General features: G+C 54.8%; 8 protein-coding genes across 8 annotated transcripts; 5 read left to right on the forward strand and 3 right to left on the reverse strand.

Annotated features, from left to right (window-relative positions):
- Positions 1-628: 628 nt before the first annotated feature.
- On the reverse strand, positions 629-1,522 carry CC84DRAFT_1261748 (uncharacterized protein; the record flags this gene model as incomplete). The annotated part of the gene is made up of 2 exons (XM_018185092.1): positions 791-1,522; positions 629-728 (listed from the first exon to the last, which is right to left on the reverse strand). The coding sequence occupies exons 1-2, from the start codon at positions 1,186-1,188 to the stop codon at positions 629-631; spliced, it is 498 nt and encodes a 165-aa protein (XP_018033492.1). The 5' UTR covers positions 1,189-1,522.
- Positions 1,523-2,451: 929 nt separating this feature from the next.
- On the reverse strand, positions 2,452-4,462 carry CC84DRAFT_959715 (uncharacterized protein). Its single transcript, XM_018187956.1, has 6 exons — positions 4,455-4,462; positions 4,260-4,406; positions 3,402-3,433; positions 3,110-3,356; positions 2,833-3,064; positions 2,452-2,785 (listed from the first exon to the last, which is right to left on the reverse strand). Exons 2-6 carry the CDS (start codon positions 4,270-4,272, stop codon positions 2,494-2,496), a joined length of 816 nt encoding a protein of 271 aa, XP_018033493.1. The 5' UTR covers positions 4,273-4,406; positions 4,455-4,462; the 3' UTR covers positions 2,452-2,493.
- An 11-nt stretch (positions 4,463-4,473) lies between these two features.
- CC84DRAFT_959696 (uncharacterized protein) lies at positions 4,474-5,366 on the forward strand. The gene has a single exon (XM_018187955.1). The coding sequence runs from the start codon at positions 4,655-4,657 to the stop codon at positions 5,222-5,224; it is 570 nt and encodes a 189-aa protein (XP_018033494.1). The 5' UTR covers positions 4,474-4,654; the 3' UTR covers positions 5,225-5,366.
- CC84DRAFT_1166877 (Clavaminate synthase-like protein) lies at positions 5,324-6,743 on the forward strand. Its single transcript, XM_018179072.1, has one exon. It carries the CDS (start codon positions 5,508-5,510, stop codon positions 6,546-6,548), a length of 1,041 nt encoding a protein of 346 aa, XP_018033495.1. The 5' UTR covers positions 5,324-5,507; the 3' UTR covers positions 6,549-6,743.
- An 87-nt stretch (positions 6,744-6,830) lies between these two features.
- Positions 6,831-9,631, reverse strand: CC84DRAFT_1220030 (uncharacterized protein; the record flags this gene model as incomplete). The annotated part of the gene is made up of 7 exons (XM_018183130.1): positions 6,831-7,966; positions 8,014-8,094; positions 8,173-8,413; positions 8,470-9,107; positions 9,156-9,432; positions 9,491-9,555; positions 9,607-9,631. The coding sequence occupies 7 exons, from the start codon at positions 9,629-9,631 to the stop codon at positions 6,831-6,833; spliced, it is 2,463 nt and encodes an 820-aa protein (XP_018033496.1).
- Positions 9,632-10,944: 1,313 nt separating this feature from the next.
- Positions 10,945-14,050, forward strand: CC84DRAFT_1151495 (uncharacterized protein). The gene is made up of 2 exons (XM_018176750.1): positions 10,945-11,977; positions 12,028-14,050. Exons 1-2 carry the CDS (start codon positions 11,242-11,244, stop codon positions 13,698-13,700), a joined length of 2,409 nt encoding a protein of 802 aa, XP_018033497.1. The 5' UTR covers positions 10,945-11,241; the 3' UTR covers positions 13,701-14,050.
- Positions 14,051-14,233: 183 nt separating this feature from the next.
- On the forward strand, positions 14,234-15,297 carry CC84DRAFT_959864 (uncharacterized protein). The gene is made up of 2 exons (XM_018187957.1): positions 14,234-15,044; positions 15,125-15,297. Exon 1 carries the CDS (start codon positions 14,436-14,438, stop codon positions 15,027-15,029), a length of 594 nt encoding a protein of 197 aa, XP_018033498.1. The 5' UTR covers positions 14,234-14,435; the 3' UTR covers positions 15,030-15,044; positions 15,125-15,297.
- A 187-nt stretch (positions 15,298-15,484) lies between these two features.
- Positions 15,485-18,766, forward strand: CC84DRAFT_1189113 (uncharacterized protein; the record flags this gene model as incomplete). Its single annotated transcript, XM_018181030.1, has 5 exons — positions 15,485-17,641; positions 17,672-17,757; positions 17,794-18,086; positions 18,123-18,202; positions 18,239-18,766. The coding sequence occupies 5 exons, from the start codon at positions 15,485-15,487 to the stop codon at positions 18,764-18,766; spliced, it is 3,144 nt and encodes a 1,047-aa protein (XP_018033499.1).
- Between the last annotated feature and the right edge of the window lie 120 nt (positions 18,767-18,886).

Here is an 18,886-nt window from a genome sequence, read left to right on the forward strand (position 1 = left end):
GGCGAACGAGTTCAGTGGCACGAGAGCCGCGGACAACCACAGATGTCGGCCCTGACGATGACGCCTTCGACACAATGTTGGCGAACGTCTGCCGATAGGGCAGAAGACGACCCACAGCTAGTTGCCGCGCAGATAGCAAACGCACCGAGCGTCGACATACCGATCGGGTGTAGAACATGTGACAGTGCGGGGATTTCATCGTGTCAGAAGGTCCAATAGCTCGAAGGTAGAAAGCTGACGGCAGGACAATTGCGCTTGGTGCGACGCTGGACAGAAACTCCGGCTCAGTGATAGAAAGTCGAGCGTAAGAGGGAGTCAATGTCGCAAGCAGGTACCACAGGGCATCACAACCTTCATACTGGCGCCTGACCGCACTGGAATGCGCTATTGTCCGAATCGATGAAGCAAGTGAAGAAGAAGACCCAAAAGGGTTGTGGAGAAGGAAATTCAATTGCGCTACATACTCGTTGTCATATCGCACTCCTTATGCATACTCGGGATCTTATCAAATAGCTCGATGTTGTCCATGAATTCAGCGTCGTTCATATATCTCCACCTTCCCTAGGCAGTACTCGCCCAGCCTGGGATCAATCATACCGACATTGTGCGTAGTGGAGCGAGAGATGCCTCAAACCCGGCAAATATAGCTGCGGGCAGGAGGGAAAGAGATTTCCTCCTTGGGAGCAATCAGTCCATGCCAGGCGATACCGCCCGTGCAACCAGCGTTCCTAGGTTTACGTGTCAGCATGTCGCTAGCAGAATCAGCTCGCATGAGCGAGGGTTCACTTACTCGAAGAACCAGCAGGTTTTGCAGTCTTCATTCACCGCCCGGTAGGACGTCACACCGACATCCGGGTGAACCAAGCCGCATGTGTTCGCAACCAGGAAGACGTAGCTATCGGGCGTGGTGGTCAAGTAGGCGATACCGCAAGCCTTGCTAATTCCGTCAGCGACGACAGCTTCATTGGCGGTGCGGCGGTCGATTGAGTCGATAAGTGGACGCTGAGGGTCTCGCTTGTCGATTGAGTCCATGAGAGGATGCTGAGGGTCGCGGGTGTCGAGCTCGTCAATGAGCGGGCGCTGAGGATCACGGGCATCGATGCTGTCGATGAGCGGGCGCTGTGGGAGGGCCGTGACGGTAGTCACCACAGCGAGGAAGGAGAGAAGGTAGAAGTAAAGACGAGCCATCTTGTTGGATTGGCGGAAAGCAGGGTCTTTGCTAAAGTGGGTGTCGGATTGGTGTATCGGATAGTCTCTGATGGAGTGGGTATCGGGACTGGTGTGAGGCACTGGGAGTGTTTGGGGCGAGGGTTGTCTTTATATAGATAGAGAAGCGGCAGCGTGAGTGAAGGTGACAGGTGGTGCCGCTGAAAGAGACAGCGGCGGGCACGTGCTTGTGGCTCAAGTGCCTTCCTGTTCACTTGAGTGGAATCTGAAGGCGTGATCAGATCGCTCATTCCCAACGTAGGTGGGCCTAATCAAGGGTCTAAACGGGCACACGCAGGGCAAGGTCAAACAGAGCACAAAGGCAAGGCGTATATAAAAGCCGTATGTGAAGTCAAACACCATGTCATCAGTCATTTGCCTAGATATCTTTGCAGCTAGCCGAATACCTTCCCGATGCCCTGGCAGGTCTAAGTCAAGAAAGCCATACCCTCACACCTACTAACATAGCGCCCCTTTCCAAACGCCGCAGCCTCGCCACCAGTATCAATGCAATGGGTCAAACAAAGCAAAGCTTTCAATTGAGCGTCCAGCAGAAGTTGCCTCCACCGGCGCGCCTTGCGGAAACCCAGAACCACATCTAGCTCCGCGCAGTGCAAATGCAGGCGGGTGCGGCTTCCTGTTCGGAAAGAAGTCGATAGATAGAACAGGAGCAAGACCTAAGTCAGCAGAGGGTAACAGGGATGAAAGACGTGGGTCAATGGTGATAGGGAAAACAGCGGAGGGATCAGAAGATTGTCATCAACTGGTAATTAGGGGCAGCCGAAGACACGAGCCAGAGGATATTGGGGCAGGGCGCGTGAAAAGAGAACGCGACAAGTAGTGGGAGAGGCGCGCGTTCTTATGGTGGCTGGCGCGACGTCAGCACGGACGGCCACGTATAAGTATCGCAAGTTTGGAAGGAGGCAGGCTTGGAGGGTGGGCAACCAGGTGAAGGTGACAATGAAGGGTGACGAAGCGCGGGCTGTCGGTGCGACTGTCCGAAAGGAGGGACAAATGCACGTTAGGGGCGACCACGGCAATCTCGAGAACGGAGCATACAGATATGATAGCATCAGTGTTGTTCATTTTCTACATGCGCACAAGCAGCAGGCTCAGCTAACAGCTCTATGCGTCCTACGCACTATTGTCGCAAGCGGCCTTGTGCAGGTGCTGTTCAGCATTCCGACCCATCACGCGTTTTGAAGCGTTCCATGCCGGTGTTGTACAGTTCCCGTCCAGCACTAGCTTCTTGTAGAGGCAGTCACCAAGATTGTTGTTCTGCTTCACTCATCGTCGCGCAGCGAACCACTCGTTGGCCTCGGCCCATTGCTTCTTCTCTGACTCCTTCAGCGCACTGCCCGAGCTCTTCACTCCATCGTAGACTGCATCCCATAGCTCGCCAGCAGTGTGGAGGTCACCAACGAGGTCCGTGGCCTGCGGGAAGTATCGATTGGCCGCCGTCTCGCGAACGCGCTCCTTAGTCTCGGTCGCGGTGGGGTCCTTATCGGTGTACAATTCGTCGAGGTACGACTTGACGGCGATGCTAAGGGCACAATTGTTCGACAGGAGGAAGGGAAGACTGGCTATGTTAGTATGACCTACAGGTATTACTCTATGTGAACTTACTTCATGGCGATCTCCGAAAGGTTGGTAAGGTCACGCTTGGCGAAGGCACCCATAAACATGTGCGTTGCAGCAACCTCGACCAGATCGCGGAGAGTTTGTCGTACTAGGTTGACAATAGAGCCGTAGGCCAGCAAGTGCTGGCTGAGGGGTCCCGTAAACCCGATAGCCTTGTGCCGGAGGTTGCCAAGTCCTGCTACTCTTGACACGAGAAGGTTGAACTGTCTGTCCCTGGCTGCTTGCTGTTAATCGCTTTCCTTCATGTAGTGGATACACATACTCTCGCCGCGCATGGGAGCGCCGTTGTAAGGGAACATATCAAGTTCCCAGTTAAGAACACCCTGGCGGATGAGCTCGATCGCAACAACCGTAGCCTCCTCTAATTCTGACTTGCCCTGGAGCGCTGCAATGGCAGTCTTCAAAACCTTGCCCCATGCAGTAAGATTGTGGTTGTTGTCGATATATTCTCGAAGCGCGAGGAATCGCCAGATCGAGTTGTACAAAATCTCATCCGTCGTGCTGAGGGGCTATAAAGACTTAGCGGAGGCCCGGCCATGGGTGAATCTGCTTACATTGTTCACATCCTTCTTAGACACAGATTTTGTAACGAAGTCGGAGTCCTGGAGAGCTAGGATCGCAGAGCCGAGGTGACCGGCGGGCTTGACAAATCAGCATCGATATATAAAGTGGACCAACACCTTGTATACCTTGTACTTGGACACAACATCCTTGAAGGTGGCTTCCTTCACATTCCAGGTGTCCACACTCTTGCGCCACTCTGGCAGACCGTTCATGCTGATGGTAGTTGCTTGGTGCTTGCCAGTTTGATCTACCCTGAACCAGCATTTCAGGTCGATATCCTTGTGCTGATACCAGTTGTGAAGTGACGAGGATAACAGATTGATTGCCGTTGTGCGTAGTGGGGTGAGCTTGGTGCTGACCAAGTCCTGGTACGCAACGCCATCTCCACCATCGATTGGTGGTGCCTCCACGATCTCACTGGCCGCTCGCCAACTGAGGACACGCGAATTGATCAAGCCCCGCGACATGTAGTAGTAGACCTCGTCTGGTAAACGCTGCCCTATGAATTCGTACGAATCGTTAGGAAGCTGTCCTTCAAGCAAGGGTTGGATCTTGCCATCAGTTGTGAGGATAGGATGATGCTTCACAGCGAGACGAGCCTTGCGGTATCTATCCACATAGTTCGTCCGTTGAAAAATCGGATCATCGCGATTGTTCATCACTACCGCATGACCCGACCTGCCCTGACTCATGATCATCTCAATAGCCCCGCTGATCTTTGACACCTTGTTCCTGTTGTTGGGGCCGTCCAGATTGGGCAGTGTGGGGAGGAAGTGACTTCCAGCGAGCAGGCACGCGTCGACGAAGGTGTCGTCGGCGATGTCGGCATTTTGCACGTACTTCCTCAGGTCGGCAACGCATTTCCCGCGCTTTATCCACTTGAACACGCCCTCTTCAAGATCCCAAGAGGTGATGACTCGGTCGCAGTCGAAAAGGAGGACTTCAGACGACCCGGAAATAGCTTGGACTTTCTCTTCCCGCTCAAGGTAGGATAGCTACCATTTGTAAGCATAAAAACCGCGGCAATGCGGATGTTTACTGACCTGAGCCCATGCGCTGTATGGTGCGACCATGAAGGGAATCTTCTTCTTGGTCAAGACGGTCTGAAGTGCACCAAAGAGGTCTTCGGGGGTGACGTAGGCTACTGGCTGTCAGCTATTTCCAACAGATATGCGCGTACGGTTGACCTACGAGATTGGCCAAACTTGTGGACCGATTTCTCCGCCTCGTGACTGTCGTACAAATGCCACGCATTCGCATTGACTGCCGCACCCTCCTGCCTCGCCCTGAACGGGTCATCCTGCTTGGCAATGTCGAGGCCGCTGAAGACGAAGAACGGCTCTATTTGCAAAGTCGCAAATTTGTCGAGATCCTCCTCAATGTGCAGCCAAAAGCCCAGTGGCAGACCGCCCAGTGCAGGTACAAGCGGTTCGGAGATGCTTTTGCGATTGAGAAGGCGGTGGTCGAGGTAATGGGCCGCTTCGATGCCGACGCGAAGACCGCGCAGGTCTTCCAGCTGCGACGCTTCGCCGATTGTGTTATTCCATGTCTGGAAGTCGCGAATCATATTGCGCGGTGCGGAGAGGGCGCGGGGGTGTCGTCAGTGTGCGCAGGAGACTTTTGGAGCGGTGCGCCCCATGCAAGGGAAGAGGGCGGCTGGGATGCGGGAAGTCTGTCTCCTGGTCAAAGAGGAGGTTTGGGAAGAAAGATACGACGGGCGGTGGTTTTACAAGTTGCTGTGGTCGTGAGACCCTGGAGCTCCAAACAATTGCACCAGCTCCCGCACTACGCCTGGACCGTGCATATCGCCTAGCCACAAGCTGTTTGGTGCGAGCGGGAACCCCTCCATTGGCCCAGTTCTGTTACACAGACTCGCAACTTCTCGAGTTATATTCTGATAGTAGATTCGCAGAAATACTGTGAAGTTTAAGCCACCTCTGGATCGCACAATAGGACGTGTATTACTGAATCTCCAATCTGTTTATGTCTTAGTTCTGAGCATCTAGAGAATCACCTCTGAGCATCTTCGTTAGTTCTTATCTACTATCACGCCGCCATCGTCACGATTCTACACTCCCATAACATCAAACCTCAAAATGCCACAACCAGACCCAAAAGACCCCAACATACCCATAATCGACATCTCCTCCCAAGCCCCAGATGTCGCACAACAAGTTCTTTCCGCCGCCTCAACCCACGGCTTCCTCTTCGTCCAACAAGACGACTCCCTCCTCCCCCGAGCACAAGTCAACGCCATGTTCGCCCTCTCCGCGCAATTCTTCTCACAACCCGTTGCCCGAAAGTCCACACACGCTATCCACTCCGCAGCTGCCGGCGGCATTAATCGCGGCTGGGTCACCATGGCCGGCGAAGCGCTCGACCCCTCACATCCAGGCGATCCCAAAGAAGCATTCAACATTTCACCGCCGCATCCAGAGCTGCAGCCCCTGCCGTCCCCGCTCTCGGACTCGTCCGCTGAAATTAGAAAGTTCCTGGACTCGTGCCATGCAATTTGTACCCGGATCCTCACGCTGCTTGGAACCGCTTTGCAGATCGAAGAGAAGGAGGGAGGAGAGCGGTGGCTCGCAGACCGACACAACGAATCCAAAGGTCCAAGCGGCACCACCTTCCGCATGCTGTACTACCCGAAGATGCACGCGGACGGCGCAACACCGACTTCATCGATCCGCGCAGGCGCGCACTCCGACTACGGGAGCATAACTCTGCTCTTCCGGCTGCCCGGCCAGCCCGGTCTCGAGATCCTCAAGCCCGACCAGACGTGGGCGCCTGTGCCCGTGAATCCATCTCCCGACCTAGTAACCCCGCCCATCCTGGTCAATATAGGGGATTTGCTGAGTTTCTGGACGAACGGGATGTTGAAGAGCACCGTGCATCGTGTGACGTTCAGCGGTAGGGAGGAGCGGTATAGCATGGCTTACTTTTGCCACCCGTTGGATTCGGCGAGGCTGGAAGCTGTCCCGAGTGAGGTAATTGAGGCGTTTGGGGACAAAGGGGCGGAAGAGCTGAAGAGTCAGAGGGAGAGGCTGGGGCTGGGTGGGAGTGGAGGGGGCGAGGTATTGACGGCGAAGGAACATTTGGATCGGAGATTAAAGGTTACGTATGGGCTGAAAGACTGATGGCTGCGAGGCTGTTCCTTGGACACAGCTTTCTTCAGACAAGCGACAAGAACGACAATTGTTTCTTGGCATCCTATGATCGTCACACCGTTCTGGAAGGTGACAATCGGACAGCTAGCGTGGTGTAATCACTTGTAATGGCATGCATTTGCATCTGTAGTATTCGAACGCCTTGCTATGCCGTGTGCATGAACGCCGTTGCTATGCCTCGATCGCTTTACAGAATTAGTCTCATCATTACTCAAAACGACAGATCTCTCCATGACTATGACTTCCTCCACATTATCTTCTCTTCCTGCTCGCTCTGCCCATGCTTAGTGATGTATCAGTCACCGCGTCCTTAACAGCCCTTGTCTCTTGAATAGCAGGCGATTCGGTCGCGAGATTCCCCCCAATCGCCCGAATCATCTTCTCCCTCGCCCTCTGCGCTCCAGGCGAGTCCCACCCAAGCATCTGACTCGGCTCCGGCGGCTTGAAAGCTTCCAGCACATGACCGTCTTCCTCACCCATCTCTTCTTCTTCAACGACCCTGGCCGAAGATGGTCGGGAGAGCGGGTCATCAGCAGTTGAAGTGTTTGAGCGTCCAGACTGCGCACGGCCCAGTGGACGCCGTCTCCGTCGGCCTTTCTCTTCTTCTTTCTCCAGGGGAACAGACATTTTCCGATTCGCAAGTAATTTTGACATGATGTCGGAATAGTCTTTCTCTGGGGGCGGTGCGATCGGTGCCTCGGCTTCGGCTGGACGTTCGGTATCAGGCGGGATGACGGAGTCTGGGGACGGCTGTCTGACGAGCTTAGTGTTCCGCTGTGCCGGCGCCGGCTTCCCGGATGGGTCTGCTGGTTTGGAGAACGTTGCTGAATCGGTGGATGAAGTAGAGCGCTTGCGTGGAGAGTTTACGTCTACATCCTGTAGAGGGAGCGAGGCTGTGCCGTCATAGCTCTCCGAAAATTGCGCAGCCTGTTCAAATGCTAAGCTAGATGGTTTAGATTGACTGTTAGTTGTGTTTGGATTCGTGGACGAGCCCTCAGTAGACGGAGTTGGAGGTCCAGACGCTGATAGCTCCAGTGCCCCCGGACGTCGTGAATTGCTCCGAGTATCGAAACCCAGCCGACCCTTTTGGGCCTTTTTCTGTTGGAGCTTGATGCTATCCTCTTTCGAAAGAGGCGCAGTGGGCACAACCTTGTTTGAAGAATCATTCGGCTTCCGTCTCAGCTGCGGTGACTGTGATGGAACAGCCTTGAGTAGATACGCATCAAAGGGCTGAGCCTCAAAGCTTGTTATGCAAGACCATAGCCAATCCGCATGCACTACAGGTATATGTTTGTCGGCAGCATATTTCAACTTATCACGGTTTGGCTTGTCATTGCGGCAGACCAAGACCGATACTTTTGGCGACAAGATCTCGTCGTATGTTCCCCCTACAACAATTAGCGACACTCAATACATGCAAGGTTTATTTCCGTACCGAACATTGCCACTGCCTTCGTGACATGCAATAACTCGATTCCCGTGAAGCCGGTTGAATTAATTGTAAGACCTGCTAACCCTGCATAACATTAGTGCACTAACATCATCCGACGAGGGGTCAACGCACTGCTAATGCTGAGTCTATCGAATGGCTTACACAGAACGAAGTCTGTGGGGTCCACTAGGCATTTCCCGTGGAGGCAGCGCTCGACCCACCAATTAGTCACCATCGACATGGCTCCGGCAGCATCCGGAAGTGATGTGAGGTCAGGTTGAACATCGTGAGGAACTAACACGAAACCTTCGCCGAGGTCATCCGCAGCGAACTTCTCTAATTCCGCTGCATCACAGACCACTACAGCTCCATTACTGTCTAGATGCTCTCGTAGGATGTTGGTCTGCTTCTGAGTGAGCGCTGGAAACCATTGTAGCTATTTTGTCAGCAGATACGTACTTTATTTTTATCAAAGCCGCGTAAAAAGACTACTCGGCCTGAGAATATCCCATCATGGTCGTCTGAGAAAGGGCCGCGAGGGCGCGATGCAGGGTCTTTCCTTGGCTGCATGCCATCGCGTGACTCAACTACTGGCGTGGTACGGTGTTCGATTTCGGGCTGCCGGTCTGGCTGAGCGATACTGTCTTCGGTCCAGTCGTCTCCGTCGTCAGGTTTCTTCTCCAAGCCTCCGGAGGTGATCCCAGCCCATAAGGCTTCGGTCTGACCACTGAGGCGGGTACTTGCAGCACGTCGCAGCTTTCGTCGTGAAGGATTGAGGATCGGTTCGACTTGCTCAGCTGCTCGCATGCGCTTCCCAAGCATGGGTGAGGTACTCCTACGTCGGTCCCACGCCCCAACGCCCCGCTCGTCTACCGCCATTGTAGGATGATAATAGGCCTCATCTAGGGCCATGCCACGTTCGCAGCTCTGCTCGAACCATTCCCATGTGACAATCTTCATGCGCCAGTTGACGGCGTGCTCATACTTGCTTCCCGACGGGTGGGCTGCGACAAGATGCGTGACGGCCTTTGTTAGATCGCCGTGGTACTCGGCGCCATTTTTTGTGACCGTTTCCTGTATGTATTTGCGTTGTTCGGCTGTTGACAATCAGCACATGACCCCCTCGATGAGCGTCGCAGTCGTACGATTGTCAAAGCCAGTCAGGCATATCCTGAGGCCGTAGAAGGGTGGCAACCTCCACTGCTCCTCAACTTCCAATACGTTTACGTCTTCACCTGTCATCCAGACCTTCTGCACTGCATGTATCCATTCCGGAAAAAGGACCTTGACGTCTTCGCGTGCCTTTGCGACATAGCGATACTTGGCGCTATTGGTGTTGCCGACTACAAGATGGGTGACATCTGAGGTGAGGTCGAGTTTGACTTGCGCGCCCATCTGCGCACCAATGACTGAGAGTTCTGTCTATGGCATTGCATTAGCGACAATATCGAGACTCGAGTCGGTGGAGCGGGATGCGTACACGCTGCTCTGGGGCGACGGAGGTAAAGCACAGAATGGCCCCGGCGAGGGGCATCTGGCTGGTGCCTGCTTGGAGTCAGCTAGATGTTGCTATAACATGCTGTGAAATGCCTTTACCGTATGCCCCGGTGATTGTGCTCATTGCGCGGAAAGATGCATGGGGTGGCCCATCACGTCGCGTGCCCTAGGCTGTTTGCACTGTCAAGTCGCGTCCGGCGCCAAGGACACGCGTTGCGGGGGCACGTGATCGCTTGGGCCATTAATGTTCCGGAGGCACCATCAAGCGAGATCTTGCTGCAAGATCTGAGCCGTGCCTGCTTGCTACACGGCCCCCTTTGCGCACTGTTGTGCGCCTTTGATTTGATGACGATAATCCAGGACTACTGCGCGGAGCTGTCATGATGAGCCGTCAAGGAGGTTCCCTCCTCCATTGCACTTTGACGATGCCCAAGAGCGCAGCACGTCGCCGATGTTTTTCGCTGTCGATCTCCGCACGTCTTCCATCGCAGGATCGGTATGGGGCAGCCTATTCGAGATGTCCAGACCGCCGATCACTTACGCCATTTGGTTCTCTGCCAACATGTGGTCGCCCAACCTGGCATTGTCGAGCACGGAAATAAAACATGATTTGCTATCGCTCACTTGCCCTGCCCTGGGCAGCACTCTGCGCCTCGCTGCCAGAGCAGCCCAGAGAAAGGCATGTCATGATCATGACTTGTGTGTGCATCGGTGCCGTGGCTGATACGCGCACTCGCAGCCCGCAAGAGATGATGTGCGGCTGCCCAGCGTGGCTCAGTCAGATGTCTTCGTCAGCCAGGAATCTCGACTCGCGCAGACACTGCACAGCAACGGCGTCGATGGGAGTGGCGTCCGACGCCCTCCCAGAGGCCCAAGGTACCGCAACTTGCACGTCGAGTACAGTAATCCGGCGCATGCGGACGCTAGCCCGGAGATGCTGGCACCAAATAGACAGTGCGCGCGCTTGAAATCTCAAACCGTGACGTACTGTTGGCAGCACGGTTATCCGGCGCCTCCATCTGCGGCCGTCTCACGCTTGCAGTAAAAAAGACGCACAATGCCTGCGTCCGCGGTGCATCCGCCGCCGTCAGTGCCGTGGTGTTCTGGCCGCAGCAAGCACCTGCGATCCTGACGCGGCCGTTAGTCTCCAGCGCCCCTGCCCTTTCCAACCCCACACTGCGTCATCTGTCCTGCGCGACGACAACCCTGTGCCCTGGTTCGAAAGACCTTTCCAACGGCCCAGTTTCGGCGTCCCTTTAATTGCAGGCCCTGGTCATCCGATGCGCGGTCTGACTGATGCCCTTTCGTCGCCGCCAACTCATCACCCAACCCCAGGGTCTTCCCGCACGCTTCCGCACCCAACGCCTGATCGCTGCACCAACTGCGTCTCCTGTCCTCCTTAAATCCGGATAGTACCAGGTCTATGGCACTACGCTGAGTACATTTTGAAGTGAGTCCCTGTCTTATTTTGTTTGGGTCCCTTTGTTCGGCAAGGAGCGTTGGACTGCAACCCCTTCCCAAAACATCCTCTACCCCAGGACATGGCATTGCAACCGTAGCCAGGATCTACTTTGTACACCGCTCTGCACTTTGATGAGCTGTCGCACAAACAAAAGCAGCCATCCTGCCCACACATGCTCCTCTCGTCACCGCAGTTGCTTCTTGGCCGACTCCTCTATGTCTTGCTGTTCCGCTGTTGCCCTCGGCCCCGCCTGAACACACCGCTTACCCACCATGACAGCTACTGGAGATTACCTCCCCATCTACACAGACCGCGGACACCTCTCGTATATACCCGACCACCTACACGACCCAGAAAGCACACGTCGCCGCCTCTTCCAAGGCCGCAATCGCAGACCCCACCGCATTCACATTGCGCGCGTGGCACCTGATCCTCTACTCTTCAGACGCCGAACCACCACCAAATCCTACATATTCGAAAAGCTGGCAGGCCCACGCGACAACGCCAAACGTTTCCTTCGGTCCTTCATTGACTCGCGCTTTGCGAACCCTCCCCCATTGCCCGACGTTGGCACTACGCCCCGATCCTCGACGAGTGGTGCGAGTACTCCCAACGCGTCCCCACCTGAAAGTAGGAGGTGGTCAGTTGCGACCGGCGAGATGAGATCTACCCCGAGAGGCTCCATTGGCCTCAGTGCCGTGGGCGGCCCTCGACCCGCATTGGTGGAGAGCCATCGATCGTCCGCGAGGTCGTCAGTAAAGAGCATGATGAGCAGTAGTGTAAAGACACTGGCTGAGGATAAACCATTGGCGTCTGGAAATGGTGTCAGTGTTGGTGTCACACTCACCGAGCCTGTGCTCTTCCTGCAGGGCTTCGAGCAGTCTGATTCGTCGGATCGTAGCACAGCTATGCTTCGTGGAACACTCAACCTCAAGATCACGAAGCCGACCAAGATCAAGGCCATCACGCTCAAGTTCCGTGGAAAGGCTCTGACGAAATGGCCTGAGGGTAAGCGCAAAGTTGGCAAACAGTGAACATGCATGTTCTAACATCCACAGGTATCCCTCCCAAGAAGACCGAGTTTGAAGAAATCGATACCATTATGAGCCACACTTGGCCCTTCTTCAACGCTCAATTCCCCACTGCCGAGGCTGGGACAGGCGCGGATCAAGTTGAATTGTTCAAAGGCTCATCCACGAATCTCCAAGCCTCAAGGCCTGGGTCGACAAACTCGCCCAATGCGTCATCTACAAATTTGAGTACCAAGGAAGCGAAACGTTTGTCTCTCCAGGTAAATCAATCGCGCAGTTTCGGTAAAGGCGAATCACCGTCAGGTGGACCAACTGTCGCACAAAAAGGCTACCGAAGCTTCAACCCTGGAACATACATGTACAACTTTGAGTTACCACTGGACAGCCACCTACCGGAGACGATTGATGTTGAGCTCGGCTCCGTCAAGTATGAACTTGAGGCGACGATTGAGCGTGCGGGGGCTTTTCGTGCTAATCTCGTTGGGACTAAAGAGGTGACTCTCATTCGCGCTCCAGCAGAAGGCTCGCTAGAGCAAGTCGAACCGATAGCCATTAGCCGAAGCTGGGAAGATCAATTACATTACGACATTGTCATATCCGGCAAATCTTTCCCGCTTGGAGCTCAAGTACCGATCGCTTTCAAGCTGACACCGCTTGCAAAAGTTCAATGCCACAGGATCAAAGTTCTTGTTACCGAGAATGTCGAGTATTTCTGCTCCAACAAGCGCGTTCACCGGATGGAACCGGTTCGGAAAGTGCAGCTCTTCGAAAAGCGAGCAGATGGCCCTGCGACTAGCACATTCCCCGGAAGCACTATGCGAATCGTATCTGGAGGTGGTGTTCCGTATGACCAGAGAGCAGCTGCTTCACGTGGAGAAGATGTTACAGTTCAAGACCCAACCAATCTGCTAGGCGACCTATCGACTGGAGATGCCAACATTGGACCTACAGAGATGGAATTCAATGTTCAATTGCCAAGCTGCCACAACATGAGGGAGAAAGACAAGGCCAGCAGGCTCCACTTTGACACAACATACCAGAACATACAGGTACATCATTGGATCAAGATTGTAATGCGGCTTTCAAAACCGGACGCGAACGACCCAACAAAGCGACGTCACTTTGAAATTTCTATCGACTCGCCGTTCCATATCCTTTCTTGCCAAGCTACGCAGGCAAACACCGCTCTTCCTGCCTACAGTTCTCCCGAAGCTCCGAACGCAGACCACCAGATGCCGCAATGTGGATGTCCAGGTGCGCCTGTGCGGCGTACTTCACCTCCCTCGATTGTGCCAACACTGGGCTCTATGGGACGCTCAAGAGACAACTCAGAGCTCTCGATCCCTAGCCCAGCGCTTGCACGACCCCAGGCAGCCCACATTGGTGGCCCAACGGATACTCAATTACAACGGCCAATGCATCTTCTACGAGCACCTTCGTTCAATCCACCGCCCTTCGAGGAGGAGGAACCCCCACCACCACTGGAGACGCCTCCCCCGCTTTACGAAACTATTGCTTCACCGACGCACGGATTGGCGGATTACTTTTCCAGATTATCAGCATACGACGATGACAGCGAAGGCGAGTCTGGGGACGGTACAGGCGGGCGCAGTCGAGTCGAAATCCCTCTAACGCCAGGAAGCCGTATTCACAGCCGATCTCTGGACGAGCGGCGAACTTGGCTGCCGGTCGGCAACTGACAGGCCAATAATGACATTTACTCATGACGACACGACCCCGGAATGTAAAAAGGAGGATCTTGGTACGGTCATTCAAACGGCCAAAGCATTGCATAATTTTTTTCAGTGGTGTTTCTCGTGACACTTGCTCGGATAGGCGTCATTTCTGTTTTGTTTGCTTCTTGCTCATGTTTTGCATCCGGGCTAGTTCCGGAGGTGTTCAGGTGGGTATATCCCAGTACTGTCGTTTGCATAGGCAACGTGCTTTCGGGTCCCGGGTGGGATTGCATGGATCTTGACCGGTGACAAGGGGTTTGACAAGGAAGTGTTGATTGTATCTATTCAGTGCTTCGCTTTTGGGGCTGGCGGATGCTGTGTTTAACATGGCGGCGTCCGTGTATATAGCGCTTCGCATGTCAATATCGTCTTCAGCACTACAGCTTCTATGTGCCCGTACATGTTTCTCTATGTGCGTTGGTTGGCTTCTATCCACTCCACGTGATCACGTGCTTCTCTAGAACCCGTGCACCAGAGCCTCCAGCTACTGCTGGCGCGGCGCACCCCACGCCAGCGCCCAACAGCACTCGCCTGATTCGTGGGCGATAGCATGACGCATCTTTTGGCTGCAGTCGTTATGCAGTTGCCGTGCAGTCTGCTTGCAGCGCAAGCATTGTGTGATGCGACGAGACTTCGCGAGCCGTAGATTCAGCAACGGTCGGCCAGTTGCGCCAGGTGCACGTGGGCAACGCCGCAGCCATGGACGAGAACGAATGCAGGTGTTTCGTTTCCCGCGCCCGTCGAGGTTTCCTACTTGGCGCTCGGCTCGCTAGTGCCGGCTGGGCAAGCGGAGAGAGATTGACGAGGCCTCAAGCTTCGCTTTGGAGTGTCTTCTGGGGGGCAAGCTTCGAGTTGTGGGACGCATGTGTTGCTTGTAGAATGTTAGTGCCGTGTTCCGGCTGCGCAGTTGCTTGCCTGTCTTGTCTTTCCATGGCGGAGAAGCATGTTTCTGCGTGGGGCGCTCGGCGGATGAGAAGGTGGAGCGGGCAACTAAGCGGAGCGTCAGCCAAGTGCGCGCCCAGAGTGAAGGGAAACGCTAGTATTAAACCATGGCCGCCATCCCGCGCTTTCGTCACCCATATCTGCTGCAGATTCTGCGCTCCGAGCCCTCTCCAGCGCGCCCTCCGACCTCCAAAGAGCCCAGTGTCGCGCATTGGAGTGCATTGTCCCCGTTTTGCGTGTGCAGCGCGACGATTCAAGGTTCCGCAACCGGTAGCGACCCAAGCAGAGGGCAAGAAAGGCACCTCGAGGCTTTTCCGTCCCAAGCTTCCAGCGTGCCACGGCAGTGGATAGCTCGCCTTAGCTTCCGTAAGCTTTCCGACCATTTTCGCCAGCATCATCCTTTGCCTCTGGTTGCGCAACTGAGACTGACCACTGCTCTTTCTCAGAGCACCGCGGCCCGCGCTTTCCACTCCCACCGCCTCGTCCTACTGGAACAGAAAGAGCCTCCACGGCACTTTGACAGGCGGGCGACTGGGCGATTACATACATGCCTACCGCGAAGGCTTCACCTTCCAACCGCGCGAGCAGCCGAACCTCTGCACCCTCAGATATCGGCGCCGACGTCATCTTGCCCAGATAAGCCGTCTGCACTCGTTTGCATTCCCACCCTTCACAGTCTTTATTCTAGAAGACCTTGAACGCCTGCCGCTCGAGTGCGACCGTTCCACCGAGTACCACTCGCCGTCCATCCGGGACAAGAGTCCGGATACACATACCCTCGATAGACTTTCACAAGACGCGACACCATGGCGTGGGACCACCTTTCCATAACCAAGCCGCACTTGGTGTACCTCATCCTCGGCGGCTTCACGAGCCTGTTCATGTTGTGCTCGTCCGTCATCAAAGAGCGGCTATACATTGGCGAAGCTACCGTCGCAACACTATGCGGTATCATATTCGGCCCGCACGCTGCAGACCTCATCAATCCGAGAGAATGGGGTAATGTCGACCTGATCACGTTAGAGTTTTCTCGCATTGTCCTCGTTGTACAATGTTTCGCCGTCGGTGTCGAATTGCCCCGCGCATACATGGAGAAGCATTGGAAGTCAGTCACGCTCCTTTTGATTCCGGTCATGACATTTGGCTGGCTGATCACGAGCCTGTTCATTTGGTGGATGTTTGGGAGCCATCTGAACTGGCTCGACAGTCTTTGCGTCGCCGCCTGTGTCACTGCCACCGACCCTGTCCTAGCTTCCTCCGTCGTTGGAAAGGGAAAGTTCGCAAAGCGTGTACCCAAACATTTGCGAGATTTGCTCTCTGCCGAGTCTGGTTGCAACGACGGCATGGCCTTCCCATTCGTATACCTGGCCATCTACATCATTCGCTATCACCATCACCCCAATGAGGTGGCCCTCCATTGGTTTTGCTACACCATTCTATACGAATGTGTCTTTGGTGCCTTTTACGGGGTCTGCGTCGGCTATGGAGCTCGTCGTGCTATACGATATGCACACGACCGCGACTTAGTCGACCGTGAGAGTTTCCTCGTATTCTATTTCGTCCTGGCCCTGTTCTGCGCTGGTTCCGGAAGTCTGCTTGGTATGGACGATCTGCTTGTTGGATTTGCCTGCGGAGTTGGCTTTTCCAACGATGGCTGGTTTCTCGAAAAGACAGAGGAGTCGCACGTGTCCAACGTTATTGACTTGTTAATTAACTTGGCATTTTTCGTTTACTTTGGCACCATCATACCGTGGGAGCAATTCAACTCGGACGTTCTCGGAATCACGCCCTGGAGACTGGTCGTGCTCGGTCTGCTCGTCCTATTCTTCCGCCGTATACCAATCATGCTTGCACTTAAGCCTCTTATTCCGGACATCAAAACTTGGCGAGAGGCGCTTTTCGCTGGACACTTTGGTCCCATAGGAGTCGGCGGTTTGTTTGTTGCCATCCTGGCAAGAGCAGAACTGGAGACTAAGGAAACGACACCGCTCTCCGATATACCTCCACCAGGATTTCCGCATCGCAATGTCATCGAACTGATTTGGCCTATTACGTGTTTCCTAGTCATTTGTAGTATCCTAGTGCACGGAAGCTCGATAGCAGTATTCACGCTCGGAAAGCACATCAATACGTTGACGATTTCCTTGTCCTACACCACAGCAAACGAGGACGGACCGAGTTGGATGGATCGTCTACCGCGTATCCAGTCGCGTTCCAAGTCCTCTATGTCCCTTGGTCGCCGACCATCTGAATCCTCGCTCGATGAAAAGGACACCACTGGACCTGATGGATTACCGACTGCATTCCTGCGGCGCCAAAGAGAAGATGAAGGAACAAGCCGTGCCAGTTCCCTGCGACCTTCTGCGCGCCGCAGGGGCCGCGGCTGGGACAATGGACGCGGTCCAGGTGGACCAATCTCGGCGTCAGCAATTGCGCCTAACAGAGGAAACCGCGATCCATATGAAACCACGTCACCATTGCAAGAGCGAGATTCGGATACCCTCGCTGGACCGAGTGACGAATCACCGGAGGGATCTGCGACCGCTAGGGAGAAAGGAAGGACCATGTCAGAAGAGGAGATATATCAAGAAGGAGACAAGACCGTGATTGAGGACGAAGAGGGTAACGTTCTAGGTATTCGTGAGAGTGGCGCAAACGAAGACTCAGCAGAGCGGCTGCAACGTGACAACCAAGAAGCTATACGGCTTGGAAGGGAGAGGGATGTGGAGCACGGTGTCGCACAAACTGAACACGGCGGTGCACTGGAGGAAGCTCCTGGGAAAGCAGTCAACGCAATAGAGCATCCCGGAAAATGGCGTAAGCGGATGGAGAGCTTTTCAGGGAAGCACCACACAGCAGCTGGGCCAGCTGAACCCCCAAGGGCCCAGCGGCCGGAGAAGCGAGGCCCTGCGCTTGCTTATCAGTTCGGTAACACTATCATTGTTGAAGACGAGGACGGCGAGGTGATCAAGAAGTACGACATTCCCGCTCAGCCCAAGAACCGCCCTAGTGTCGATCGCAAAGGATCTATGGCAGAAACTGGCGGTCGTGCGATGATGAGCTTGCGCAAGATGGGAACGTATGTGGGTGTTCCAGCGCACAAGCAGCATGAGAGCGAGGCATCCGCGGAAGCGCCAACGAACACTGAAGGCAAGAAAAAGAAGCCGATGCAGCTTGATGAAGACGACGAACGCATTCGTTTTACGGTCACAGCCGGTGGCCGTCGGATGAGCAAAGCTGAGTTCATCCAGCAAATGTCGAGCATGGCTCCCAAGGAACGCGCCAAGTTTATTCAGGAGAGCAACGTCCCCGACGGTATAAAACGCGAGGCTCATCAAGATGCGAAGGATGCATCTCGTCGAGGCGCCGCTTCTTCTGCAAAGGTCCCGCCTGTTGTGGGTGAGGAAGGTCAGGCCGAAATCCACAGGATTGAAACCCCAGAAGCGCACGACGAAGAGCGTAAGCGCGGCCCCGAAGGACTTACCCTTGTCGATAGCGACGACGAAGACATACCCTTCCACAATGTGCGCCAAAACCTAGCAAAATTCTCGATGGAGAAGGGCAACGGCGAAACCGCAGCCCAGCGCCGCCGTCGCGAAGCAGCTGAGCAATCGGAAATTTCAGACACGGGCGCAGATAAGGCACCTCAAGCTTCCGGCGATGAAGAAGAAGAAACCCCCGCTGAGCAAAAGCGTCGTATGGCTGCTCTTGTAAGCTCCTCGTCACCCTCCAACTCGGCACGCCGCACCATCGATCCAACTCAACCACTTCCCAAGTCCCACATGGACGAAGGCGAGACAGCAGCCGAGCGCAAGCGTCGTCTTGGCGCGTTGGGTATGGGTAGTGGCGACGAGTCGTCTCCAGAGTCTGACTCTGATGCCGAGGAGGGTGGTGATCCGCTTGCGACTGGCCGTGGAGCGCACACTGCGCAGCAAGGGGCTGCCGCGAGGAGAGCACCAGGCATCCGGTTCGCAGAGCAGCCGAGGCCCCCGACGAAGGATGAGCGAGCGCAAGAAGAGCAGGTGAAGGAGGAGACCGAGAGCAGTAGCAAGAAGGGTCCGCTCGGTAAGCTCAGGTGGAAGAAGTGAGAAGTTGGCTTGCATCTCCTTCCTACAGCGAATTTCGACTATTTTCAGGCACATGGTTTTTTCTAATGACGCAGCGGAAATACTTTCATTTAGTCGTGATATTTCGAAGCATCCAGCCGT

Source organism: Paraphaeosphaeria sporulosa, assembly GCF_001642045.1.
Source record: "Paraphaeosphaeria sporulosa strain AP3s5-JAC2a unplaced genomic scaffold CC84scaffold_8, whole genome shotgun sequence".
Taxonomy (NCBI): Eukaryota; Fungi; Ascomycota; class Dothideomycetes; order Pleosporales; family Didymosphaeriaceae; genus Paraphaeosphaeria; species Paraphaeosphaeria sporulosa.